The following is a 27,585-nucleotide window of genomic DNA, read 5'->3' on the forward strand; positions in this document are numbered from 1 at the left end:
TTGGAGGAGATAAATTTCAGAATGGTGAGAAGTAGGGATCATTATGGGGTGGAGGGTGGAGAATCTATGCGTTTTTCATATCCTTCTAATTTATTTATTTATTTTTTTTAAAAAAATAAAATTATTATCAAATCTAATTAATAATATTAAATTTTATATATTTTAAACAGAACTAAATAAAAGCATATGCAAAACGATCGATAGAGGTTGCGATGACCGATGAGGTGAGGTTGTGGGATGGGCGAGGACATCGAGGAAGGATCTGGGAAAAATGTGAGGCGAGGGGGTCGGCTGACAAGAGCTACGATGGTTGACAAGGTAAGACGATTGATGAGGCGAGAGAGACAAAAGGAAGCATTTAATAGGAGATCGTATGGGTAAAAACAGGAAAAATTTTACCTGTTTTGTGAATATCTAAATCATTGCTCTGTAACTGATGATCTACAAGTATTAATGGAAAACCCAACCACATTAATTTTTGGCCATGCAAAAATATCTCTGACAGGAGAATTTGACCTTCTAGGAACATAAAAGTCAGTTGAACAATTGTCTTACTATCTCATCATTGGTCCTTTTCAGATACAAACAAAAACAATCACAAGGCAGCTCTGCGTGCCAGCACACTTGCTTTTGTAACCCCATAATAGACTGGTTCGCTTCCTGGGTAAACAAGAAAATTCCAACCAAGTTTGGATCCACCAATCACATAGGTTCCTTGAAATGCTTCGTCAAGTTGCTTCGCCTTTTCCTTTATTTCTGGAGCTGTTGTCGCCTGAAAACTGTCTGATATGCTTGTGGCTTTCTCAGGTTGAGATGCTTTTTCGGGAGCAGTCGGGAAATCAGCAGCTTGAGGATGTGCATTCGGTGTTACATTCTCTGGGGGCTTCTCCAATGGTTCTTCATTCTCGACTTTCAAAGAATGTACTGCCTCAGATGGTTTCTTACACTTCTCGTATGAGGTCACATCACCCCTCAGCTTCTGGGTCAATTCTAGCACTGTCTTCATCTCTAAACAAAATTATAACGATAATAGTAACCCACATAAGACTATAGAATACAAACATTAGACAATAACCTGCAATTTCATACACGGAAGTTAAGTATGGCATTAGTTATCTGTAAAATTATGTTTGCTAGTTGTGCACCAAAGACAAGTTCAAGCACCCTGCTTTGATAAGAAATACAAAAAGTGAATTAAGCAAACAGACAAGATGACTATCTGATGAAAGACCAGTGCGATATTTCATGATAGGCTATGTATCATGCTATATCAGGAAGAGGGAACCAACTATCTGTAATATAATAAAACTGCCGCTTAAAGCATTGTGAATGCTTTATTAGTTGGATAGTCATGATGCATGACTCTACATTAGCACGATGGGGCATGGTGGTGCCCTCAGCAGCACAAGTTAATTATGAAAGAATTGTATTCAGCAATGTTGGTTCAATTTTACAATTGAGAATATAATGAACACAAGTTTCTGTGGAACTTTTTGCTGTTCTTAATGGCAGAGTATTCGAGATCAATCCAGATAACTGGAAATACTTGTAGAAAGTTTTAATCCAGATAATGAATAGAAATAGCTCATTTACTAATTCTTCACAGTCGTGTCTTCTGCATTTGATGTTTTGATGTCAACTTAAGAGTTATCTTCCTCTGTACAATCACTTAAAATTTCATATGTATTAGTATCTGATATGGACTAGAAGTCAATGTGAAAAAAAAAAAAAAAAAAAAAACAGAAGAAGAGAACAACAAATACATCCTAGGGCTCAATAAATTTCTGTGAAAAACATGATCATAAATAAAAAGATGAAGCATCAATTTGTGTCTGGAGTCATACCAATGCAGCAAGGAAAAAATCACCACCTATTCCTATATCACAAGTTTCCTCGTGAAATTTAGATTTCTAAATGGTCCTCTGTTTTCACATACCACATTTTTGTACTTGTATAGTTTTATTATTGTTAATAACATTTAGTAACCAGAATCCTGGATTTGGCAAATTTATATAAATATGCATAGCAAAAATAGCACGTCTGTAACAACTGAGTATCTTTCTCTTTGATTCATATAACATGCAATTTCTCTTCCAGCATTCATTTTTCATTAGTCCCGACTGAAATTCCTCGTGACTATAACTTGAAGGAGAATATAATTCCTCGTGACTATAACTATAACATAGTTAAAGAATAATTCCTTTAACTTTAAGGAGAATATAACGTACAGAAGGAACAAGATCTTTCTCCTTATATGCATGGGAAGCTCCTATGTGCACGACAAGTTATCTACACTGAACGAAAAAGAAACAGAGATAGCATATTAGAGTCCTAATTCACACTTTAATAAACCGAACTGGTAACGGCGAATTCTGTTCTTGTAATAAATTATGTAGCCATGTCATGACTCATAGCAAACATAGTTTGGATCAAATAAATAGATTGTAGCAAAAAGCTTCACTACATGATAAGTACATGATCATGATACATAAAAGCATAGATATCCAGAACTTACGATTTTGAAGATCATGAGCCACTTTGCTGCTCCGAAAATCCGGTGTACGAAGAACCTTTAAACCACATCAAGAAGCATTTGAAAGTAATTCACAGGATTTGGAATAAAATGTTTCCAGCACCTAAACTTGCATTTGGAATAAAATCTTGATGCCTATATCCAGATAACAAAGTTCAGTGACATAAATCCTTTCACCTTTGACTGTTAGCCATTAAATAATAGAACATGATCTTCTGAATATATTATTCTTTATAACGTGTAAATGCTCTTCTTGAATGTGTAGTTTCTGTGACTTGACTTCGCAATCTGATTTCCTCATCCACATGTAGCTTTGTTCTACAATGATACAGTATATTGTTTCAAACAAGATTTAAAATCTCGATCCAGTCCTGGTACCAGTTGGCAGTTGGATCAGTGTGATCATATAATTGATCAATATATCAATATTCAGGACAAGTCAGGACTATCTAGATCTGAGAGAATGAACGAGAAGAGAGGAGGGAGAGGAGGAGGAGAAGAGCAAGGTGAAGGGCAAGTTGTTTGTACTACACTGTTTCAAAAAAGATTTAAAATCTCGATCCAGTCCTAGTACCAGTTGGCAGTTGGACCAGTGAGATTGTAGAATGGATCAATATATCAATATTCAGGACAAGTTAGCACTATCTGGATCTGAGAGAATGAAGGAGAAGAGAGGAGGGAGAGAAGGAGGAGAACAATGAGGTAAAGGAGGATGAGGAAGACGAGACCACGGAATAGGCATACCACTAGGAGGCGAAGGAGATGTACAAGGAAGAGGAAGAGGCAGAGGAGTGGAAAAGGAGATTGCTTGAGGGAGAGAGAGAGAGAAAGAGAGAGCTGTCAAAAGCTACCTCAGTACCTCTGGTTTTAACAATTAAAACGAAGCAGTAGGTTCGGCAATGCAACCATACCGTGAGCCCAGTAATGAATCAAAACCGGGCAAATATAGGTGGTCTGCAAACTGATTTACATTCAGACTGGTAAATACTGAAACCGGTAAGTCATGATAGGTTTTCAAACCTTAATGTCAATTTCAAGTCATGCTCACACATTTATGAGCACACGCCATTAAAATATAAAAGTTTCATGGGTCGTACCATGTTACCTTATCTGCAAGGATACAACTGCCTCTCCATCAGATTAAACTTTTTTCTTTTCAACTTCAAAGGGAATTTTTCATAACCATATCCCTTGAAAATTGACTAATTTCACTTCTCTCTTCAAACATTTAAATATGTTGTCTATCCTGCTAAAGCTCATGAACTCTCATAAATCATTTTTCAGTGGTAAATATAAAAGGTTCTTACCCTAGATTCTTTCATATATACCCCTATATAGGGTACCTATGTATATTCTCTAGATTTAAAACAACATACAATTTACTTTGACATTTCAAGTGGAAAATCAAATACTTTTAACATTTGTTGGAACAGAAATGAAAATTTTCAATAGGAGTAACCATATCATTTGTTCAGTGCAAAGGTCACACAGGAAGTCAAGTTGATGATGAGAAAATAATTACTAAAGTAAAGAATGAAATGCAGAATTATGCAGAAATCTGCTATAACTGAGAAAATTGCTCATGTTGTTTTTTTATAATTGCTATTAACTGTTGAAAGGTTTCCTTTTTGTTGCCCAAGGATCATCAATTTTATTACTCTCTCAGAATACTAGGCTTTATAATTCTTCAGTGGAGGAGCCTTTTGCCTAACCAATGAAGAGACAAAATAATATTTCTCCGAATTTACAAATCGACAACTATAACAAGTATCAAACTGAACTTTTGAGACTGAAGATAAGTAATAAAGAAAATACAATAACAAGATTATTGGTCACAAGTATAAAGGAGCTGGCATGAAACTGGTCCTTCAAAGCAAAAGCAAAAGAGAGGAAAAAGAAAATGCTTCTATGTTAAATGTTTGGTCTCAAGGCAATTGATGGCTTCCGAACAAGTGATAAGTATGGGAGAAAAGAGTCTTTGACGTAAATGACCAAAACAAAACAAAAGAAACAAAAATAAAGAACACTTTTGATTATGTGAGATCCAACCGAAAGAGGCCTAATCATATGATATGTTATGGTAGTGACAAGATCCACACCGTGCCTAAGCTTAGTCGGTAGTTATGCACGTCCAATAGATTACTACCGTCGGGTTCAAGGTGGAAGTGGTCATGGCATGCATAAATATTAATTTATTTGGTGCTTATTTTCCTATTAGATCATAAGGGAACTAATCAATTAACATTGAACACTATTCTAGGAGAAAGAGAAACTATCTGACAATATAGAACAGATTTGTTCCATATTTCTCAAAAGGAAAAAAAAAAGGTTTAAATTTGAGGAAGTCAGTGAAACCAAGTTCAAACAAACTATGAAACTAATCAAGCATGTCAAAAGATCTGTACGTCTGTCTATATGCTAGGAATGTGATCTAGGGTTTATAATTGCCAACAGAAAAATAAGATTATTTTTACTCCGGAAGTGGAGAAAGAAACTTAATGATCGACACAAAATCCAAGCTCTTTGGAGACAAAGCAAGACGCAAGTCCCGGGATCACCTCGACGAACAGAGGGCGAAGGTTCTTGACCGCGAGGCGCAGCTTGTAGTAATCGGATTCCCGGAACTCAGCGGCGTTCAGCTTCCTCTTCTTGCTCCTGGCCTCGGGCGCCTCCGCCGCCGCCGCCGCCGCCTCCGGGGCCGGAACCGAGGGGGGTTGAGGAGCCGAAGGAGGAGGATTTGCTTCCTCCATTTTCTGGGAAAGAGGTCGCCGGGAAGCTGTTCGAGGAATCGAGTGAGAGAGCTTTCGACCGCGTCCGACGAAGGCGGGTTCTCCAAATAGTAAAGCCATGGATCGAGAGATAAGCCCAACAACGCTTTCATTATTGGGCTCGGTCCGGTCTAGCTCTGAATGGGTCGGGTTTGATTGGGTCTGAATCCAGATTCGAATTGAACCAAAAGGAACGGAATAATGTTTTCTATTAATTGCCTAGTAATTTGGCATATTCCACCTCAACATTATAATCATTTTATACATATTGCTTCTTAACCATTCAAACACATAATTTATCTTATAATTCTTTTAATAAAAATGACCTCTAGTGAATATTAACTGTATATTAATCAAATTCTTTAAAACATAGCATAGTAAATACTAGCAAACACAAGAAATCCAAAAAAATATCATATGAATACTATTCTATGGTATAGGAAGAGCCAATGATGCAATCTTAACTGTTACTCTTTTCCAAATTCAATGCATCTGAGGGATGGATTCATAGTGGTGATACCATCAAGACATGATGTGCCAGCCAAGGAAGGAACTTTAATTACTCCTAATCTGTGCAAAGTGCCAAATGAATGAGGAAAACACAAAGAAACCAAACAAGTTATTTTTGTCATGGAGGAAGAAAAAAGCAAGATGAGATAAAAGATGAGAGATTCTGGAAACTGGCTTCTCCATCCATATCATGGACCTCTATCAGATGGAATCTACATGGCGATCATCTTATTGATATCAAAGAGCTGCTTGTCTATGAGCAATCCAATGAGATTCACAACAATAACCTGTTTCTGATCCCCATATGCCCATGAAGACTATGTGGCTATGTCCTTGATTTTGGTCAACAGTAAAAGTGAAGAGTTTAGAGAGAGATTTCAACGTCTGCTCTGACATTTTGTGCGAATTCAGTGGCTTTTCTTGGACTAGAAAAAGAGAATCTTCACAGGTGGAGGCTGGGCAACGGGAAACCTCTGGAAGAGGTGTGAATTGGACTTTGAGAATGGACTTCTGTATCATATCATTCAGAAGTTGTGTGATGTGTTCCTGAGCAACCCCCACGACAATCCATGCTTGTCTGCATCGTCCAATGAGAAGCTCCTACATGTCCAAGTAGATGTGGAATTACTGAGGGATCACAAAGGTCCTACCTGTTCAGCCTGAGCAGCAGAACCTCATCTCTTTATCAGGCGCAAGCATGTCGACTCCTTGTGCGTGCCGTGTGGACAAGTGTTCGAGAGAGTCGCAGACCTTCCTCTTCAGATGGCGCAGGTACGCATTTCTTCTCTGTTATACGTACTTCCAAGCTTATTGTATCTTATTGTCGAGTGGATCTGCTAATGTTTCTGCAGCAGAAGGTGGTGCTCAAGGTCTTGGCCATGACAGATGAGAGGGCAAAGCGAAAGGCCATGGAAGCTGTTGCTGATATCTATGGTACTTTCTTTCTAACTTGATGATCTTGTATCTGTTGCTCTCAACTTTTGTGGTAACTCTGATCAATGAAGAAGAAGAGTCTGTGATCTAACATACCTGCAGAACGAACTCACTGATGAATGAAAGAAAGTTTTTTAGCATGTTAAAATTTTAGTGTGTTTTTGCAACTCAAAATTAATTGCTCTAAAATGTTAGTCATTTTGCTTCATCAGAAAGAGGACCATTGCATTTTCCTTTTTTTTTTTCCTCCTTTAAATTTATCTGCTAATGAATCAGCACAAAAAGAAACAAATACATATTGGGGCTGTAAAGTCTCATTCATAATAAACATGGTTGCTTGTCAGGTTGGATACTTCTTCAAGCACATGATTGATCAAATGCATTTAAATCTCTTTTGGTTTGTGTTATTATCATTTCACTCATATTCAGCATATTCACATCAACTAATCAATTGCTAATTTGCACAAAAATGAAGAGTGAGCTGTATGATATCAAGGAAAATTGCCTCATATAATTCTCAAGAAAACTTGGCGATTAGTAATAACATCTATCCTCAACATTTCAGTGTGTTTATGTGCTCAGGAATCGATTCAATAGCTGCAGACCTGAAAGAACAGAAGATGACCATTATTGGTGAGATGGACGCTGTAAAAATCGCCAACAAATTGAAGAAAATAGGAAAGGTTGATATAGTGTCAGTAGGACCAGCTAAAGAAGAGAAGAAAGAGGAGAAGAAAGAAGGGAAGAAATAGTTCAGTAGAAATCTTCTGCTCATACTAAACTGAGAAGTGATTTTGTATTTTACTTTGGCAGCATCAATAAAATTTCAGAACATGTTTTACTGATCTAAATGTTATCAGTTTCATGCTCTTTCTTCCAATAAACAATAAAACTGTCTTGAGATTGATGTTTCAATTTACTAGCAACTGTGCACATTATCATATTGTGAGAAAAAGGAGCTTTCAGACAACCCTCACATAGTATATTACTCGATGGATCTAAAAGCAAGACAGAGACAAGTTTATGTATTAGTTGAGTGCACGCTTGTTCAATTTCATCCCTTGAACAACATCATGAACAGTAGTTTGATATCCATTCCAATATTTAAACTGTAGTTTACATCAGCCAAATGTCAACATGTGCAGTTCCTTTTGTCTATAAATACAGGAGTAGATTTTATATCTTTTTATATGTTTACTACATTTCTTGAAATACAAATACAACAAGTTGAAAAGTTGAATGAAAAGAATTATGTATGTATACATCTCATCTGCATACATATGCATATATATTAAATTATCAGCAAAAATTATCAAGGGGGCTACTGCAGATCCATTGCTTTCTATCAGCTGGTCATATAAACATATATAATGCAATTGGTTCTTTTTTTACTTGGCATAACTTGGATGTAGAATATCTTTTTTTAATAGGGTAAAACATTAACCACACCAATAAACATTATCCAAGTATTTGACTAAGGTATGGTTAACTTTATTATTGTAGATAAACCTCTTAAATCAAATGAATGAAACACATTAATATCCTTGGCCATAAACACTAGCTTGTGAACCTCTGTTCTCTCAGATTTGCTTTCATTAGGAACTTAGCTGAGAACTGGAGATATAATGACAAATTAAATACAACAAACCACTAAATACAATAAAGTTATTGAGTTATATCAAAGAATTAGTAATAAATAGCTAATAAACATAAATTAGTAGAAAGGAAGCACCAGTGCCCAGAAAAGAAGCATATAAAATTCCAAGCAAACTAAACATAAGACTCATCATCAACCATGTTCAGAGTCATAATATCTCAATAAGAGAAGCCATGACTTCATATATGCATCCATGGATTGTGCTAATTATGTTTTAATTATATCCAAGAACAAGTTATTGAATTACAAGCTCATTATTCCAATGAATTAATGTTATGCAAATTAATGTCATGAACTTTTTGTTATCAAAGGTGCGTGTGGATGTGTCAGACATTGTTGTCTTTACCTTGTCATTAATGGGCAAGCATAGAGTGTATTAGAAGGACATGACCAGTTTTGTCATGTCATCACCCACTATCTACCAAGGATCAGATTGGGGATGAAGAATGATGTGACAAAAGTAACCATAAATCTAAATTCGAATATGACATCAATCACCATCCAGTCAAATTGTAATTTACACTTGCAAAACTTCATGAAATCTAAAGTGCTCTGCTGACTTGTAATTGCACAATAGTTCTCACAATATCAGAGACATTATACTTATATACACAACATTTGTAAAGCTTACATAAACATTCTTCTACTAGTTTTAGTTTAGCTTTTTCCCTTCATACTTTGTCAGCTGGCTTAATGATTAAGAGAGGACACCAGTAGAGCTTTGTTTTAGCTGGAAAGCAGAACACCGGGCAGCAGTACTAAGTTCAGTTGTTAATATCAGAATATGAAGAATGAGTTCCACTTTGTTTGATGGTTTCTTAGGAGAACTCTATGTATGTTTGACCATGTTGAAGATTATGGATGGGATTTCTACTTCGTAGAACGATAAAGATGAACTTGAACTGGGATTACTTGTCTGATTACTAGCCTTCTCTTTGTAGGGAAAAGAAAATTGTATGGGATTTCATGTTTGATTAGATGCTTCATCTATCATACTAACAACTTGAACTGTAACTCTTCTGATCATCATGAGGGGAGCACTTGGATTGGGTTTACATGCTCGAAACATGAATCAGAAGCCCCTTATTGTTAGAGTTCTTTCTGGGAAATTGGAAATGGTTGCTGATACTCTAAACATCCCTGGAAATCTTCAGCCCTCATGAATGCATCTGCTTCATTTGGCATGCTGATGGAGGAAGAACCTCACTAAGCCAAGTTGGATCTCTTTCTCCATCTGCAGATTTTCTTCTACTTGCATGGAGTGTAATGCCCTTAGTCAAGTCATTTAGAGATTAGTTGCTGCTGCTTTCTCTCTGCCTTTTGCTTCCCTCAACCAATGCTGGTCTGCTTGGCCTTTGGGCAGCTCAGTAGTCTCTCTCTCTCTCTCTCTCTCATGTGTTTCCCTATTCTCTTCTTAATTCACTGTTTCCCTCGAGTATACAAAGAGGAAAAATCTAGTTTTATTTCTTCTAATGAGAAGATACTGTCACCTCAACCATGGTTTTGCTATTTGCTATTTTGTAGGATTATGGAAACCTTTACAGTTCATTCACTGATATGATGGTATAATAATTAATATTGATCAGAAAGAAAGGGGGAGAAGCACCCAAGAAAAAGAAAAGAAAAGAAACAATAGAAAATTAAAAGCCTAACACTTTGGTCCCTGAAGTATGCACTGCTTTTGATGAATCCATCTTAGCTGGAATAATTTCCACAAATCCTTGCAGCTTTTGTGGTCAAAAATCTTGATTTTTTTTAAATTATAAGGGCCTTTTTGACCAAACATAATTATTTAATCTCCCTCATACTATTATAATATCTCATGCAACAAGAAATCTCCATTTCACTAAAGCAGCTTTAAAACATGTTCTTACATATCTGTCCCCAAAAAGTTTATAAATAGCATATTTACCCCTATAAATTTTACATATATAACACCACTAAGCATTGTTATAGTCACTAATTTATTTAAAATCTACCTATAAAAGTAAAATATTTAAATACTATTAATTCATTTTATTATAATAGAATTGTTTGTGTCAATTATAATTTTAATATCACTGCACATATTCAGATGTCAGTAAGAATTTCTAGTGATAAAAATGACATAGATTTATTGGAATTAATATGAAAGCCATTGACTTCAGTGAGATGCATACACAATTTTATCATTTTTTAAATTCCCAAAATTATTTTCTAATTTCCATTCTTCAGTCTTTTTCCCTTTTCCTAAACATTTTCTCCTCTCCCTCTCTGTTTCTTTCTTTTTCCTAACATCACAGCTTGAAGCAGCTGACAATTCTGTGCATGATCAGATTCTATAGTGCAATCTTGATGAGCAGGGAATCTTGAACCTAACTCTTTGACCTGCAAAGCTTGGGGCACACTCAGGGAATAATGGCGATCAACAACCAACTGGTAGACACAGTGAATGAGCAACTTTAAGCCAATTACTAGTCTCAGCTGGAAGACAACTCGTACCTCAAATTAAGCTCCAAGACTGCTCATCCACGAGGGATGGGGACAGCAAAGTAACAAAGATCACAGAGAGGACACAGCTGCTGAATCAAAACAAAAGCGAAAGGTGAGCTACCGACAGAGGGTTTCCTACCAGCATTATATTTCGTATCTAACAAAGCCACTCTTATGATTACTTTAAGATCCTTATATTCATCTTTCATGTCCAGATTGATTACCCCAGTCGTAAAGAATCAAGTACATCGAACACAGGAACAGCCATGAAGAACAGTTTTGGATGATTGTTAAGTGCAAATTTGGCGCTTTACCTTTGATCTAGAAATTACTTTCAATTTATATATATACCAATGGTCAAGACCTACCTCTGTAGATAATTCAAAAGGTGAATCATTGAAGCACGTAATGAGAAACACTGACCTCCGTTGATGTGATTCAATGGGCCATGCAGATTGCAGAGCACCATCTCCTGCCGACGAGAGATCAAGAAGGCTTGCTTGCCATCAGTGCAATCCTTGTCTTAGTTTATTCCTCGTGCAATAAAGACAGAGAAGATCGAATCAGAGTCGGAATGGTTGGATTCCTTTGAACTGCATTCTCTTCTACACGATGCAGTGAATCTTCTTTCCTGTTGTGGACCACGCAAAAGTGCAGCGCGTATGGGCCACTGCTACAATCGTGTGATGCCAACAACATCGGATCCCAAAGCCAAAAGATTCCAGACCGCTAGTTCTTAAAATGTAAAGTTCAGTTCTTTCATTATGTCTGTGGTGGAATTTAAGAGCTGGAATCCATTTCCAGGTCTCTTTGGTCCGTAGCTCAGTCTGTGGGAGATGGCGGAAGAGAAGCTGGAGGCGGTGAAGGACGTGGAGGAGGAGAAGACGGCCATCGTGCTGGCGTCGGAGAAGAAGCCTGACGACTTCAAGGCTCTCGCCATCGTAGAGCGTGAGATACATATATCTTTTGGTCTCTTGAGCTTCTCTTTTGGTTCCCTCCAAAAAGAGTCATTTTGGTGGTCGATCGATTGGTATTTTGTGCATGAAATTTCTTGTGGGGAAAAAAAAAAAAAAATCAGTTCTTGAAGCACTATTCTGCCTTTGTCTATGCAAACTTCAAGAAGATTTTTTTGCAATAATTCATACTGATCATTATTTTGGTTTGTAAGAGCCATTTATTTCAAATCCTTTCTGTTTATGATATATGATTTCTTTCAGTAACAAGCATAATTTTCTTCTTCGTTCTTTAGAACATCATCTTTTGCAAGTATGAAACCATTGCAAATTCATGTATTATATGTGGATTTATAAGCTTAAGCTACATGCATAAACTGTATATGAAGCACAAGAATTCTTTTATACAGAGGTTGAGGATCCTGAGAAAAGCTCTGGGGATTCAGATGACAGAGGTTGGTAGTCTCACAAAAACTTTATCTCTGACTTGCTAATCTTTTGTTCTGTATAATAAGCCTCCAAATGTAAGATGAAGAACATGTTTTTAATGATCTTCCAGATGCTGTTCTTGCAAGGATTGTAGCAGAGAAGAGATTGTCATTGATCAAGGCATGGGAAGAAAATGAAAAGTTTAAAGCAGAAAACAAGTAAGACATCGGAAGGCTTCTATTCATCAAATTCAGGAGCATCTTTAAGCAAACTGGCTATTGTGTCTCTTTGGTGTTTCTCTTATTCTTATTATTTTTTTCCTTTTTATCCTCCACATGTGTATGTTTGAGATATAGCTTATTAGTAGATTTTGCACAGAACATGGTATGGTCCTTAGTTGAATAGCAAAAAACATTGGGTAAGAGAATGATGGTGGAAGAACTGTGGCTGTATCCTGCTTTATATACTATGTTTTTGTAATTGTACTTGGTGTTTGAGAAGTTTAATCTGACACAGGATGTTTTTATTCAATTATGTTATGTTTTTTATTTCTATTCAATGAGTCAGTCATCAATTTTTATCTTAATTTTAGATGTAGATATAAACAAACATGTTTTGCTCAAAAAAAGAAAAAGTCAAACATGTAGAATTTATCTAAGCACTTGTGTAATTTAATTTGTACTAATAAGAGACATCTTTCATTTATCAGTCAATACATGATTTATCATATCTTCCTGCAATGTCAAACAGGGCACTCAAGAAAATATCATCTATTAATGCATGGGAGAACTCAAAGAAGGCAGAGGTGGAAGCTGAGCTGAAAAAGAAAGAGGTCAGTAACTTCTTGTAATATTAGTTTCTGCATGGTAAGTTTTTGTTGTTCATCCATCCAAGTTTGAGTTGGTTCTTACAAGCATTAGCAACAAATTATATAGCAGACAAAAGAAAAGTTAGGATTAACTTTAGCTGCAAATTAGCTGACTGGTAAGATTAGATGCCAATTGCCATGATGTTCATGCAGGTAGTTTAATTAAGTCTTGCTGATTTTATTATACTAAGTTGCAAAAATGCATTTGTTCAATGAAAAAGTATACAAAGTTCCAAGAACATATCTGTGTCATGTAACTCCAATATAAGGATTAAACTCATCGTTTAGGATGCGACTATTGATATATTCTACAAATTATTAACTTTGGGGAGTTGGAATATGAAGAACTAGAAAGCTAAATAACTTAATTCAGACATAGAACAGAAGATCATGAATTCAAACAATGACTATCTGTGGCGCATAACATGGTTGGATTAGATATTGCTGGACCAGAAATGTTCTCTAAAGTTGTGACCGGCATGTTCATTAAACGAATGCGTCTCTTGAGGAGATGAAATGTTCAAATTGGTCTACTGTCTTGGTTGAGAAGGACTCATAGAACACCTTTTGAATTAATAACCTCATACTCCTGATGGAAAAACAGGAAGAACTCGAGAAAAAGAAAGCAGAGTATGCAGAGGAAGTGAAGAATAAAATTGCATTGATTCACAAGGAAGCAGAAGGGAAGAGAGCAGTTGCTGAGTCTAGGCGCGGTGAAGAGGTCCTCAAGACTGAGAAAAAGGCTGCAAAATATCGTGCCACCGAGCTTGTTCCAGTTCTCCAAAGAAGGCTTTTTGATTTTTTCCAGGCCTAAAAATTGACCTTTCGTGACAAATTGAAGATGCTATTCGACTGATACTTGTATTTTCTGAGTGTGTTATATCAAAATTTTAGGTAGAGCTTTTTATGAGAAAGTTGTGCTAATTGTTTAGAGAGGTTTGGTTGGAATCCTGGTGTTTTGATCTGTAAAGTGTGTTTCATGTAGACAAGTGTTCTACTCTTATACTCTTCAATGTGGACATTCTCCTGTGTGTTTAAACCAACATTTAATTACTTGGTGTCTTTATATCATTATATTCAGTCAAGATAACATCATGGTTTTGGTGTAGATTCATTTTGAAGTCTGCAAACAGGTGTAAGTTTGTTGATTTGCATCAGAACAATTTAGTTCCCAAGTTTTATGCTATGATACAATCCCAGAAATTGGCATCTTCAAGAACAATTAATGTCCTGAATGACTTGTTAGTTTCCTTACAGAAATTCCACTGCCAACTCTTTTCACATCATCAATTTTATTCAATTCAACCTCACCGCTGCACCTATTTGTTGACGAGGCATGTTGGATTCGATTCTCTCAGTAGATGTAAATGAAAGTAAGTCAAATTACTTGACAGCTTAGATGTTCTAGAAGGCGTCGTCGGTTTGGTTGAGTCAAAACCAGGAAATTGGCTATTAGTCTCAGATCATGACCATATTAAAATGTTTTTCCTCCAATTTTATTACATCATCTTTGTTCTTGAAGTGAGAGGGTGAGACAGGATGAGTTAAATCACAGTGCAACATGGAGACCTACAGAATATATGGAGTTGGATTGATCCTCCCTTTGCTGTAAAGAAAAAGACTCATCTGAGAAAGACTCAAGTGGAAGAAAGGAACAAAAACACAATTTTAATCATAAGATTCCTTTAAATAACAGCAAGTGAAAGTGAAACAAGAAATGTTCTTCCCCATCATAGGAGCACCTGTACAGAATAATGCATTAATTCATGTATATGCTTATCTGTGATATCTTGCTCTAATTCACAGACAGACATAACCTTCCTTATAGGTCAGTAAACATGTCATAGTTCAGCTCAAGATCAGTGTAAGTTTCACTGAAGGATAAGGGATCATGGAAACTGACTTCTGGAATCTGTTCTACAGGCTCAAACTGCTGCTGAAATCCTCCACGGATGCTTGTTTCTTCAAATTCATGAGAAAAATACCCAGTAGATACCATTCCAAATTGCAAAAATTCAGAACTAAGGACATCAGAATTTGAGGTAGAATCATGTTCGAAATTTCTCCCACCGCCCACAGATGATGAGCTCTGGTCACTGTCATTGAACAATGGTAGCCAGTCTGCAAATAGAACTTTGGGAAAAGGAGGTAGAAGTTTCTCTCTGGCCACTGTTGATTGGCACTGACTCACAGAAAATGATTCTGAGAGTGAGATTTGGCTATTATTGTCACCCGATAATTGTTTCGGTTTCAAGAACTGGATGTCTGAGTCCAGAGATTTGCTCATGGAGGCATGAGAAGATGATCCATCAGCCTTTGCCACCTTCTTCTTGAGGTAGGTGTTCCACTGGTTCTTCACTTCATTGTCAGTTCTTCCTGGTAGATGCATTGCTATCTGAGACCACCTGCAATACCAATTTCAGATTGCCTTAAGCTCTCACTCAAAGAGAAGAAAAAGGATTTGGCACTAATGGTATCATTTGCAGTAATTCAACTTCTCTGAACTCCTCTTAATCCACTTCATGGCACTCAAGTCAGATGATTTTGATCTTTACCATTGCTTGCTTACTAAATTTTGCTGTTAAATTAGGATACAACATAAATGTGCTTCCTTGATCATCATGAAATGATTGTATGTGTACTGTCATATAAATCTTTTGAACATATACTTCTAAGATCTTTGCAGGAATCAATAACATCGAATGTGCACGAACTGAATGCTTACTTGTTGCCCAAAATGGCATGAAGTTTCATCACTGTTTCCTCTTCCTCTTGAGAGAAAACACCCAGCTTGAGTCCTGGCCTCAGGTAATTGATCCACCTCAACCTGCAGCTCTTTCCACTTCGATGCAAGCCTGCAAAAGAAAAGGAGTTGATACATTTGTCAGCTGTTTGTTCATCCCAAGAGAAGAAGACATCATCAAAATGTTCTATGATCACCCTATGAACAAGAACACAGACAAAAAAACAAGGTAATGGTGTGCATGGACAATCAAAACATTGTTTCAGAAGAATATTTGGATTCAACAAGAGCATGCGGAATGGTGATTTAGTTGCAGAATGTGCTTTAGAAGGGATAAAGTCTAGAGTTATTCTTCAGATAAGAGTAGGCATGTGGAAGTTGGAGATGAGATACCAGCTTTAGCAGGAACTGAACTCCAGTAGCCATGGCCATGCTCAAGGATGTGCTCCCTCAGCCTCTGGTCCTCATCCGGCGACCACAACCCTTTCCTATGCTTCGTCTTCGGCTTCTCCCATGTCTTGCGCCCCATTTCAAGGCAATCCTTACAGGCCGCTTGCTACTGGCTGGTTTCTGCCAGAGTGTGCAGGGATTGCAGAAGAGCTCTGCTTGTTGGCTTCTCTTGCAATCTGTGATGCCAATGGGTGCCAGAAATCTGAAATTTAAACTACTTGTGCAGAATTGAAGCATGGATTAAGAACAGTAATGAAGATTAGCTTGTGGTGTGCTTGGAATGAATCAACACTGCCAATTTTCTCATTGATTGGTTAATGGTGCAGGAAGCATTTGTGTGATCATTAATCATTCATTGTGAGAACATACACATCTGATGACTCATCATTCAACCATAGATTTAAGCCATATATTGATGTTCTTATGGTCTTTTCAGATCATTAGCACACAGAATAAAGTAGAGGGAAGGGATCAAAGCCAAGCGTGCACTTGTGGTCAGCTTTGTTGGTAAGAATTATTCAAAATATTTCTGTTCTTTAGGAACTCATCTCATTCACAATATAAAACACAATGCTCTTTTCATTTAACAGAAAGAAATAATAATCAGATTGGTACAATTAATCCCAACTACTATTAATAAGAAGCAAATGAATTTATATATATATATCTAGCAAAAGCTTTCCACACAAATACCCATGCAACATGTGGCTATGAAGAACGCGATGGTCCAACCTCAGACCCTTTGATTGTTTTGAACTTGCAAAGTAGTCCATTTTAGTGCTAATAAGGTGTTGTTATTCTATTATACCATTTATTTGCCATTAGATGGGAAATAGCCCATAAAAGAAACATTTGGACTAATAGGAAGAACATCTTTTTTAATTACATGAGAAGCAGTTTCAGCAAATCCAAGAAAACTATGTGTAAGACTTCATATTGTTTATTCAAAGAGTATTTGTTCTTGATCAAAACATTCTTTATTACCTACAGTACAAATAAATTTGTGCACAGTACACTACTAATATATTCATTATGATTTGACTGATTGAAAAATGCTCATCACCTGCCACATAAAAAAAAATTCTGTGACATTAAGAACCTGAGTTATTAGGTAGAAAATAAATCCTTTCTTATTTTCCTTCAATGTTTTCAGTATTGGAAATAAGTTTTTTACTAACTAACTAGATGAAGAACTCCCAGTTTTGGGTGATTAAGAAGGGCACTAATCTTAGTTTTATTTGTACATATTAGCATCAAGGTTTTACTCAAGCACAGAAAAGATGGTTTATTACTGTTAATTCCCCAATCTCTCATGCTGTTCAACTTTGAATATGTTGCTGCATGTAAAGATTCAACAACTAACATTTTAGACTCATCATCTTTGTCAATTGGCTTCAGAGATGACTGTTCCTTTACACAGCAAACAGATCTTTCATACTGTTCAACTTTGAATATGTTGCATGTAAAGATTCAACAACCAACATTTTAGACTTATTCCTAGTGGGTTTGTCTTTCTAAAGGAAGATAAGATATAGCTGACATATAAGTCTCTAACACATTGAATTAATTTATGGACACAAAAGTACACATAGTTATCAAAATTGAATGGGTCCAATTTGCCCATTTATATAAATAGAAGAATGAATCTGTCAATCCCAATCAAACTGGTTTTAATAATTATTGATATGTCTCTTCTTCAGAGTAATAAATAATAAAAAAAATTAAAAGATCAAGAGTTCTTAGAATCAAGCACTAAGTTGCTAGTTTATATTTATATTATACAATCATATTATATTTATAGTAAACATATGGTCTGATAGATTGATCCATTGGTTTGACCAACAATCAAATGGCACAAGATTTAGAACTTGTTCCAAATATTGTGAAATTGTAGTAGCATGTGGTCCTATGCTCTCTTTGAAGATCTTATAAATAAATCATATGATGACTTTAACTTATTTAAGAATAACTAAGCACCTACCCCTTGGAATAATGAGCATTCTTTGTACAATATAGAGAAAAATGTGGCCTAGCAAGCTATTCTTTTTTACACTTGAAGCAGATTTAGTAACATTTTTTCTTGGTGACCTTCTAGCACAAATCATACTTTGTTGACTTAAGACCTCATTTGCTGTTTCCCTTTTTTATAGATTTTTTTTTTTTGTTCTTTATGATTTTGTTGTTGTTGTATATACCTTTTTATTCCCATGACCTTAGAAAGATGGAGGGGAAATAGACATAGAGGTGATTGATGTCTTTTTCTTCACCTAACTAAATTCTAGATGGACTGATATTCTACACAAATGGATAGCTAATCCCTTTTACACATATAGATTTCTTTGACTATATATAATCTACATTTGATGCATATTATTACTGAGAATTTCTGGATTTGTTTTTTCTCATTTGGGGATGAAAACTTATTTAACTCAAAATAATCTATTAGAATCCTTGCAGATTTTAAACTTGGGGTTGATCTCTTTAGAGGATCGGTCTCCTTGGAACTCTATAGACGTTCCTCCCTAAGTTGCTGCTCAAAGGCCGCAAAAAAGATTCATATATTACTTTTTAAAAAAGGATGAATACATGACTATTTATAGGGTTTCTAAATCATAACTCATAATATGACTTCTATTCAATTAGGACTCGTACTTGAGACTCCTAAAGGACTCGTACTTGAAACTCCTAATAGGACTCCTACTTAAGACTCATTCTTTTACAACTCCTAATTCTTCTCTAAGAAATAACCTCTAGACCTTAGATGACATCTTCACGTTTTTAATAGGGGTCGACTTATGTATGTTTTACATGAATGCCCCTCTCATTTAGGACTCTAGTCCTAACATAATTAAAGAGTAAATCCTAAACAAAATGATCCATTTTGGATTTGGTGATATATATAAAATAATAAAATTTGTTGATAATAGGAAGAAATTATATTTCATAAAAATGAGAACTTAAAAAAAGAAAATTTTTTCATACACATTCGACCAATTCAACATAACCCATTTTTTTTATAAAAGTAAAAAAAAAAATAATTTCATGTAAGATTGTCCACATGTATCTGCTACGTGTAAGATTGGCTTCGAGTGTTTTGTTAAAACCTTTTACACTATCTTCTCTCCACCTAAGATAGATTAGGTATGTGTGATGAAGCTTTTTAGCTAAGACTGACATTAGTTCATTTGAGTTAAATAAATAAATAAGAAAATAATACATCTGATAAGTTGATAATTTAAGTTATATTTCACTGGATAGATAAAGACAGTCCTGAAGAAACTTATATAAGTTGAATTTAGATTTAAAGAGATAAATATAAAAATCAGTGGAGGGTTTATGCATTTAATAGTTAATTTCACAAAATATCATTAAGCCTTGTTAGTCAAATTAGAATTTTAGATACAAGGATAACTGGATCCGACCCGCTTAGTAATCGGGTTGAACCAAACCATCATGAGGTCATGATCCGTTGCTGAACTCTATCGGACTCAAATGCCCTTGTGATCTCATGTCAATCCGACCCGATCCATCCCCACGGTCATAGACGGTTGATGATGGGCTGCTCCCCTTCAAAGTGGTGGCCCGCATCACATCGGACGGATGCAAATAACCAAATATGGAATCCTCGGCGAGGGGCTGAACACGGGGAGAGACTATCGAGGGGTGGGGCTGTCGCCGCAGTGATCATCGAGCGCCGGAAGTGCTTGAATCGCGGGGTATCTATATTGTTTCTCCGAGTGAAACTTCAGATCTCTCTTCCTGGATTTGTGCCTTGTCTTCTTGAACCTCAATCGTTCAGCCCAGGGGGAATCACTTGTCGATAGATTGTTGACGATTCAGGAAAAAGAAGGAATCTTAGTGTTTCTTGGTACAATTTTCGCGTTGTTCAACCAGAAACTCTTGAATTTTCCCATACTGGTGTAGAGATTTGTGTTTGTGTAGGCTGAATCACGGAATTTGGGAACAAAACAAGAGTTTTTGTTCTTTTGGTTCAGTTCGTATTGGAATTCTAGTATTCGGTTACGCCAACCCAGTTATTGGAATTATAGCTTTCTGTTCCATTGAAATTTAATCGTATTTATCCGATTCTAACACGTGATCATCTCAAATATACTATTTGTTTTTAGCTTTAATATTATTGATCTTCTAAAAGCAAGACAGTATTGCTGTGTCAACACAATGCATCTGTTTTCCATTTAATATCTTTGTTTTATTCAGAAATGGACAGGTTATTTAATTCTTTACCTCGGTAGTTAAGACATTAGGTGATTCCCTGTTGTCTTATTGTATTGGTTGGTGACATGTTATGCATTTGGGGGCGCTTGTATTATACTAATTTTATTAGCATTTGTTACAAGTCAAGGTGATGCTTCAAATGGAAACAAAAGAGAAGAGGGAAGTATACAGCTGTGAGTTCAAATTGGTCAGTTAAATGAAATATCCTTTTCTTCAGTCATTTTCAGTTGCAAACAAATGCAGAAACTAATTGACTTCTAAGATTGCATTGTAGAGGGAGAATCCTCTGAAGAGAAAAGACAAAGTTTATGTTGGTTGTGGAGCAGGCTTTGGCGGGGATAGACCACTGGCAGCTCTCAAATTGCTTCAGACAGTCAAAGAACTTGATTATCTTGTGCTTGAATGTTTGGCAGAGAGGACACTTGCTGAACGCTATCAACATATGATGGCTGGGGGAAAAGGTTATGACTCTCGAAGTATGACGCTATCAACATATTAGAATCTTTCGGCAATTTATTCTAGAATTTGTTAAATCATTCAGGGATGTAATATGATATAAGCATTTGTTTATGCCAAAACATGGTTAACTTATATTTTACATCTCAGAAGTTTGACATCCCTTATCAGCAGCCGCTTTGTGAATGTCTTCTTACGTTTTTTCTTCATTTATAATGTGCTGCTACACATGATAATTTTCAGTATCAGATTGGATGTCTATGCTTCTACCTTTGGCTGTAGAAAGAGGAATTTGTATAATTACTAATATGGGTGCAGGTAACAATCTTCTTGATCATCAGTCTGCAAGTTCTTTTATTAGTGTCTCTAATAATGTATCCCATTATGTCTGAAACAATCAATTGGAAGTGGATCCACTTGGTGCACAGCAAGAAGTTCTGGACATTGCAAGTAAACTTGGACTAAGTATTACTACTGCAGCTGTATATGAAGTTTGTCAGGAGAAATCAGGTTTGAGACTTTGATAGTTCTCTTAGTATTACTAGTTGGACAAGATGATTATTTTTTTAAACATGTAATTAAATTTGAAATGAGCCATGGGATCTTTGTGTGGCTGGTTCCCCAGTTTCTATGCTCTGTATTTTAAGATAATGATCTTCAATCTGCTCATATATTTTTCAGGGCCTCATCTTTCGAAAAAAGGATATGGTCTGTGGGACGGGGTAAGTTCCTGATAGCCTTGATATGAGATCATCATAGATTGTGGCTGAAATTACAATTGATTCGGGTATGATGGACTTAGTTATGCTTGCAATTTTCTTTAGGCATTGTTGTCAGTGCCAAGTATGTGTCATGACGTTGATCGGATGCCTATATGGAATTGATGTATTAGTGCAGCAGACGAGATGTATCATATTTGGATATTATCTTATAACATTGTTTCTGATTATCTTCTACATCTATTGTAATCCAATTTGTCAAGAAATGTTGTTCTTTAATTATGTTGTATGCATAGCCTCATATCCTTAAATTTGACTTGTGAAGGGCATAAGTACATACTTAGGCGCTTCTCCAATTGTTCAGTGTTTGGAGAGGCACAAACCACATGTTGTCATTACTTCCAGGATTGCTGATGCTGCACTTTTCTTAGCTCCAATGGTATAAATCGTTAATCTCATTGTTATGTTTGTTAATCCTTTTCTAATGTTGATAAATAGCTAGTAATTCACCTACTTGACTTTTACTATGGTGAATGTCATCCTGCTAGGTTAAATATTGTGTTATGATCAGCGGAGATGAATTTGGTTATTAATCTGTTATTCTAGACCTCCAGAAATATCATGTTTTCTGTTGGCTGCTGATTTTGCTAATATAGTGTTTGTCACTTTTTAATCTTCAATATGATACTTTGCTGAAAAAGTATATCATATCATGCTCAAAATCTTTTATAGAAGAAAATGATTTAAATGATTTGTGAGTTCCGTATTATCATTTAGATGGGGCAATTTTTTCTTTTAGATTTTGATGATCTAGTCTGAACTTTTTGGTGCACTTATGTCATCATTTGATTTTTCTGGCTAGTAATTGCAACTTGATTTAATGAAATTAGCTATGAAAAGGATTGATATTCTTGAACATGTACTTCAACTAGACAGATGCTGGAAATGCAAGTAAAGAAGCTTAAATATAAATCATGACTGACATATACCTTGTTAACCAAATTAGCATGATCAAGCTAGAAATGAGAAAAGGAAGGTGGGGGAATGGGGGGTTGATTGGGTGGGTCAAGTTGCTGTACTACGGAAAAGAAGCCACTCTTACATTGTAGTATCTGCTTACTATTCATTGATCAGCTCAAGGATCATTTCATCTAGAGATGTTGGTTTTATGTTAGATTTCATTTATTCTTATGCATGCATGTATTAATCTCTAGGACTTTCCTCCTACAAGTATAACCCTGTAAACCTGCAATTTTTTTAACAAATAAGTTACATTAAATTGCAATAAGTGTGAGCACAAATCTATGAGTAGAGTAGCAAGGCAGATGCAAACAAGCAATATTAGACTATTTGGATATTTGTTGTATGCCCTGTGCAGTAATTTAATTTTATGATTAGGTGTATGAACTGGGTTGGAACTGGAATGACTTCAGTCTGCTAGCACAAGGGACCCTAGCTGGCCATCTTTTAGAGTGTGGTTGTCAACTCACTGGTGGATATTTCATGCATCCAGGTATGCCCTATATAACAGCTTTCCTAACAAGTGGGTACAATAGATAGATGGTCATGGTAAACCCAACTTTTCAATGTGTATGGAAATATATTATCATGTCAATAATGTTAAGTGATAGTTTCTTTGTATTATTCATGCAGGAGACAAGTATCGAAAATTTTCTTTGGAACAGCTTTTGAATTTGTCACTTCCTTATGCTGAGATTGGTTATAAAGGAGAAGTATGTGTAGCCAAGGCAGAAGGTAGCGGCGGACTTCTCGACAACAGTACATGTGCCCAGCAGCTTCTTTATGAGGTTGGAGATCCTAGTTCCTATATAACTCCTGATGTGGTAAGGATTTATGACGGTCCCCCCCACCCTCATTGTTAAAGTTACTGGCTCAAATATTAACTTAATGTCATAGAACAGGTTATAGATTTGAGAAATGTCTACTTCTGCCCATTATCGAATGATAAAGTTCTCTGCTATGGGGCAAAGCCTTCTAGTGTTCAATTTCCTGATAAGCTTCTGCAATTGGTTCCAGTGGTAAGTGATTCTTCAGTATAATTATATGAGATGTAGCTAATATGTTAATCTGATATGCTTGGTTTTCGCCTAGAGGCTATATGCTAGACTACATTAATTGATCTGTTTCAATTACTCTCTTATAGATATAACAAAGGTTCAAAAATCTGGTTGGACTAGTTTGTGTCAAATTATACCTACTGGTGCAACCAGGTTTGTGAAGTTTGGTCTGAAACTGATTTTTTGATCATTTTATATGTACAGCTGTTGACAATCAAGAGTCAAAACATTGTGAAATCTGTTGACTGTCAACAATTGTTAAATGTCAACAACGCTCCCCGTCTCCTCATATCCTCCTCCTCTACTCCTCATCCTCTCCTCCTCTTCTTCTCCCCCTTCTCCTCCCCCTCCCTTCTCCTTCTCTCTCCTCCTCCTCTCCTTTCTCTCCTTTCTCTTAGGTCTGTGCCAATTAATACACTGATATGCCTGGCTGGAATCGCTGGATCCATATGGGTCTTGGTTCAAAACTTGAAATCTTGACCACAACCTCTAGAATGACTTGCTGGGATTTCTGGGTTCAGCTTGATGAACCTCTATTCACCATGAAATTTTATGCAAGGTACCATAAGGGATCATTATTTTAGTATGCTAAGTCATATACTTAATCAGTTGTTTTTTCATACTCTTCATTCTTTTTTTAAATTAATTCTTGTCAACATTCTGCACAACATGAATGATTGAGACCATCTAAAATGTATATGAGGGGTAAATTGCACCACCACCACTTTAAAAGCATTGAAGAGAGACGAGTGAGATGATGCCATCTCAAATATATGTGCTTTATTATTGCATTTAATATCTCTTAACATTATGGTGCTTGACTTCGCTTTTTGTTGCCTCATTCTCACCTAGGTTAATGAAGGCATTTTATCATTAATAGCATTCTTGAAGGATGCCATTGCTATGTGTCGATGTGTTCATTATTAGTATGCTTATAGCTTGTTTTTAAAATTATTTTTGAAAATGTAAAAGAATTATTAGTTTTTCAGGATTGTGGATGGAAAGGCTGGGGAGAGATATCGTATGGAGGATTTGGATGTATCAGACGCGCCGAGGCTGCAGAATATCTGGTCTGTTACTGAAGAATATGTATAAGTCTTCTAGTCCATGTTTCATTAACTGTTAGAAGGTTCTTAATAAAAATTGCAAGATCATAGAACAATCCAGAACCCAGGTCTGCTCAATCGCTGCAAAAGATTTATATTTTTTTAATTGCATGGTATTGCATATTGTTGTCGTCTAGAAACTTGACTATGCTGCCTATCTCATAATTCCGTATTAGGTTAGGTCATGGGTGGAAGAAGTATATCCAGGAATTGGAGATTGTATCAAATCATATATTGTTGGACATGATAGCCTGAAAGCAACTGCAACCCATGAGGGTAGTTTCTCCATGGAGCAAATGGATATTAGGCTTCGCATGGATGGTTTGTTCAAGTTGAAGGAGCATGCAGTTTGCTTACTTCAAGAGTTTACAGCTCTCTATACAAATGGGCCAGCTGCTGGTGGTGGTATTTGGTAAATTTAACTCATGAAAATTCTTCCTTTTTTGTTAACTGTTCTTTTGAATAGGCAACATGAATTAAATTTGATGGTTTCTTGACTTTATTATGATATTATATATATCAGTGTATAGGATATTGTAAATGGTATTCTTCTTAATTGGATTTGAATTGATGAGTTTGCACCTGTCATTGCTTAAAGCTTAATGTCTGAGTTGCTTTGTTTGAAATGCAGCACCGGGCACAAGAAGGAAATAGTTCTTCAGAAGCAACTGGTATGGTTCTCTATGTTGAAGGCACTGGTACAATATCTTATTTTGAATAGCTTCTGTATATTGGTAACAGTTTGGGAAAGGATTATGGTTTGTCACTAATACTGCTTATAGGTAACAATTTTTGTTTTTCAAAAGCATATAACCTCACACATTGTGGTTATTTGTAAATCAATCCCTTAAAATCGACCCCTGAAGTTAAGATAATAAGTCAACTTGATGGATAAATATGAAAGGGTAATTATACGCTTAAATGTTTAACCATGATTAAGAAAAATAAGTCAACCTGATGTTTTATTCTTTGTGATGAGAATACTTAATAGCTAGGTCACGAGATGACAGACACGATTCATGGTGTTGATTAGGCAGTGATAAAATAAGGAAATGATTATACAGTGGTGGTAGGAGCACAAGGGAAAAGGTAGGTGTAAGTTACTACCTTCAGTGAATTTTCTTTTATCAGCCATGAACTTGTGAAGTTTGAGGCACTTTTTAAATTCTTTTTATCTGGGATATAAAAATGGATGAAGGTCTGATTTATAAATGACACATCATGCATGCAGTTGTATGTCCTCAAAGCAATATTCTCAATTTCCTGGCTAAATGTCTCTGTTTCCATAATGGCTTCAAACAGCATCGCTTGGTTGACAAGAATGAATGAGTTCTAGAGCATTTGCGATTCATTATGATTCCATTTAATAGTACTTTTCTAAACATTTTCTAGCTGATAATTGGAAACCTCCTATTCCAGGCACTGTTGGGTACTGTTAAATGCACAAGTAGTTGCAGCTGAGGATAAATTTTTAAACCACACAATGGTGCAGAAGTTTTTTCTGTTAAAATATTTGATAGTACAAGAGATTTTCCCAGTAGAATTGCGTGTATAGATGTACGAATCTATATCTGTTGTTAAGGGTGAGTGGTGCATGCATGTGTAGCAAATATGTTTGTCTCCACCTATTTTTCAGTCCCTATCCCCACCTGCAACAACAGGCCCACATTGAACTGATTCTTTTCTCTCCAATCAGCAAGAACTAATCTCTTATTCAAAGTCTAATATTTTCTAGGAATCTTTTTCTACTGGTTTACTTGTGGATAAAGTGGAATTCGATCTTCTTCTTGAGGCAATAATTTTGGTTTTAGAGTAACCACAATGCATCTCAAGGATTGTATTGTTGTCCAGGTTGAACGCGAAAACATTTTCTGGGGATTTGAAATAAAGAAATCAAAGCTTATAGATCCATCCAAGAAGGAAGCTACACATGATGGATCAGATCCTATCAACACTGTAAGAGAAGAAAATAAAGTTCTGCTCATCTCAACCAGCACCTCTATCAGTGGTGCGATATCCTCAGCACTCACAGCTGCTGCTCCATCCAACAAGAAGATTCGTCTCTATCAAGTCGCCCATAGCAGGGCTGGGGACAAAGGAAATGACTTGAACTTCTCCATCATCCCTCATTGTCCGAAAGACATTAATAGGCTTAAACAAGTTATAACAAAAAGTTGGGTCAAAGATGTGGTTTCACCCCTCCTTGATTTCTCCTCCTTCCCCAGTGCTGAAGCTATTGAGCAGAGAAACAAGAAGATGGAGCAGGTGACAGTAGAAATTTATGAGGTCCCAGGTATCCACTCTATCAATGTTGTCACACGGAATATTCTTGATGGTGGCGTTAACTGTTCCCGGAGGATAGACCGGCATGGCAAAACTATATCTGACCTCATCCTGTGTCAGGAAGTCGTCTTGCCTCCGTCAACAACTGATGATGTATAGTTTTCATGTGTGCCTTGTTGAATCTGTATTCTCAAATGCTAGATTAAAGTAGGCCCATATCATTCAATCTGAATCTATCCTTGGCATCAAATGGCAATTTGTGGAATGATAACTATGTGGACTTTGAAAGTAATTCTCATTTCTACTTCTTGCTGCATTCTTTTTTTCTTTAAGAGTTTTAAGTGAGGCAGAATGAAAGCCTTAATCTGGTGAAAAGAGACCTTCAAACTTA

At 36.2% G+C, this 27,585-nt stretch overlaps 5 protein-coding genes across 13 annotated transcripts; 3 read left to right on the forward strand and 2 right to left on the reverse strand.

Annotated features, from left to right (window-relative positions):
- Positions 1-450: 450 nt before the first annotated feature.
- Positions 451-5,365, reverse strand: LOC135668125 (uncharacterized). The gene is made up of 3 exons (XM_065178456.1): positions 5,092-5,365; positions 2,516-2,570; positions 451-1,008 (listed from the first exon to the last, which is right to left on the reverse strand). Exons 1-3 carry the CDS (start codon positions 5,281-5,283, stop codon positions 596-598), a joined length of 660 nt encoding a protein of 219 aa, XP_065034528.1. The 5' UTR covers positions 5,284-5,365; the 3' UTR covers positions 451-595.
- Positions 5,366-6,370: 1,005 nt separating this feature from the next.
- On the forward strand, positions 6,371-7,659 carry LOC135668141 (heavy metal-associated isoprenylated plant protein 39-like). Of its 2 annotated transcripts, none has more exons than XM_065178459.1 (3): positions 6,371-6,582; positions 6,666-6,744; positions 7,327-7,659. In XM_065178459.1, exons 1-3 carry the CDS (start codon positions 6,574-6,576, stop codon positions 7,494-7,496), a joined length of 258 nt encoding a protein of 85 aa, XP_065034531.1. In that variant the 5' UTR covers positions 6,371-6,573; the 3' UTR covers positions 7,497-7,659. The 2 variants fall into 2 exon arrangements, with proteins under 2 accessions (XP_065034531.1, XP_065034529.1); XM_065178457.1 differs by having other exon boundaries at positions 6,405-6,582; positions 6,663-6,744.
- A 3,972-nt stretch (positions 7,660-11,631) lies between these two features.
- Positions 11,632-14,197, forward strand: LOC135668168 (remorin-like). The gene is made up of 5 exons (XM_065178460.1): positions 11,632-11,821; positions 12,237-12,281; positions 12,386-12,473; positions 13,006-13,087; positions 13,728-14,197. Exons 1-5 carry the CDS (start codon positions 11,710-11,712, stop codon positions 13,935-13,937), a joined length of 537 nt encoding a protein of 178 aa, XP_065034532.1. The 5' UTR covers positions 11,632-11,709; the 3' UTR covers positions 13,938-14,197.
- A 583-nt stretch (positions 14,198-14,780) lies between these two features.
- LOC135672626 (transcription factor LAF1-like) lies at positions 14,781-16,661 on the reverse strand. Its single transcript, XM_065181125.1, has 3 exons — positions 16,260-16,661; positions 15,849-15,978; positions 14,781-15,528 (listed from the first exon to the last, which is right to left on the reverse strand). Exons 1-3 carry the CDS (start codon positions 16,393-16,395, stop codon positions 14,946-14,948), a joined length of 849 nt encoding a protein of 282 aa, XP_065037197.1. The 5' UTR covers positions 16,396-16,661; the 3' UTR covers positions 14,781-14,945.
- Positions 16,662-19,933: 3,272 nt separating this feature from the next.
- LOC135668184 (uncharacterized) lies at positions 19,934-27,510 on the forward strand. 8 transcript variants are annotated; one of them, XM_065178461.1, is made up of 14 exons: positions 19,934-20,032; positions 20,680-20,739; positions 20,827-21,028; positions 21,252-21,326; positions 21,417-21,518; positions 21,690-21,730; positions 22,053-22,166; positions 23,126-23,240; positions 23,381-23,571; positions 23,650-23,766; positions 24,787-24,875; positions 25,093-25,323; positions 25,543-25,609; positions 26,763-27,510. In XM_065178461.1, exons 2-14 carry the CDS (start codon positions 20,683-20,685, stop codon positions 27,351-27,353), a joined length of 1,992 nt encoding a protein of 663 aa, XP_065034533.1. In that variant the 5' UTR covers positions 19,934-20,032; positions 20,680-20,682; the 3' UTR covers positions 27,354-27,510. The 8 variants fall into 8 exon arrangements, with proteins under 8 accessions (XP_065034533.1, XP_065034536.1, XP_065034535.1 ...); XM_065178464.1 differs by having other exon boundaries at positions 19,946-20,184; positions 20,675-20,739; XM_065178463.1 differs by having other exon boundaries at positions 19,946-20,184.
- The last annotated feature ends 75 nt before the right edge of the window (positions 27,511-27,585 follow it).

This window comes from Musa acuminata, chromosome BXJ1-4 (assembly GCF_036884655.1).
Source record: "Musa acuminata AAA Group cultivar baxijiao chromosome BXJ1-4, Cavendish_Baxijiao_AAA, whole genome shotgun sequence".
Classification (NCBI taxonomy): domain Eukaryota; kingdom Viridiplantae; phylum Streptophyta; class Magnoliopsida; order Zingiberales; family Musaceae; genus Musa; species Musa acuminata.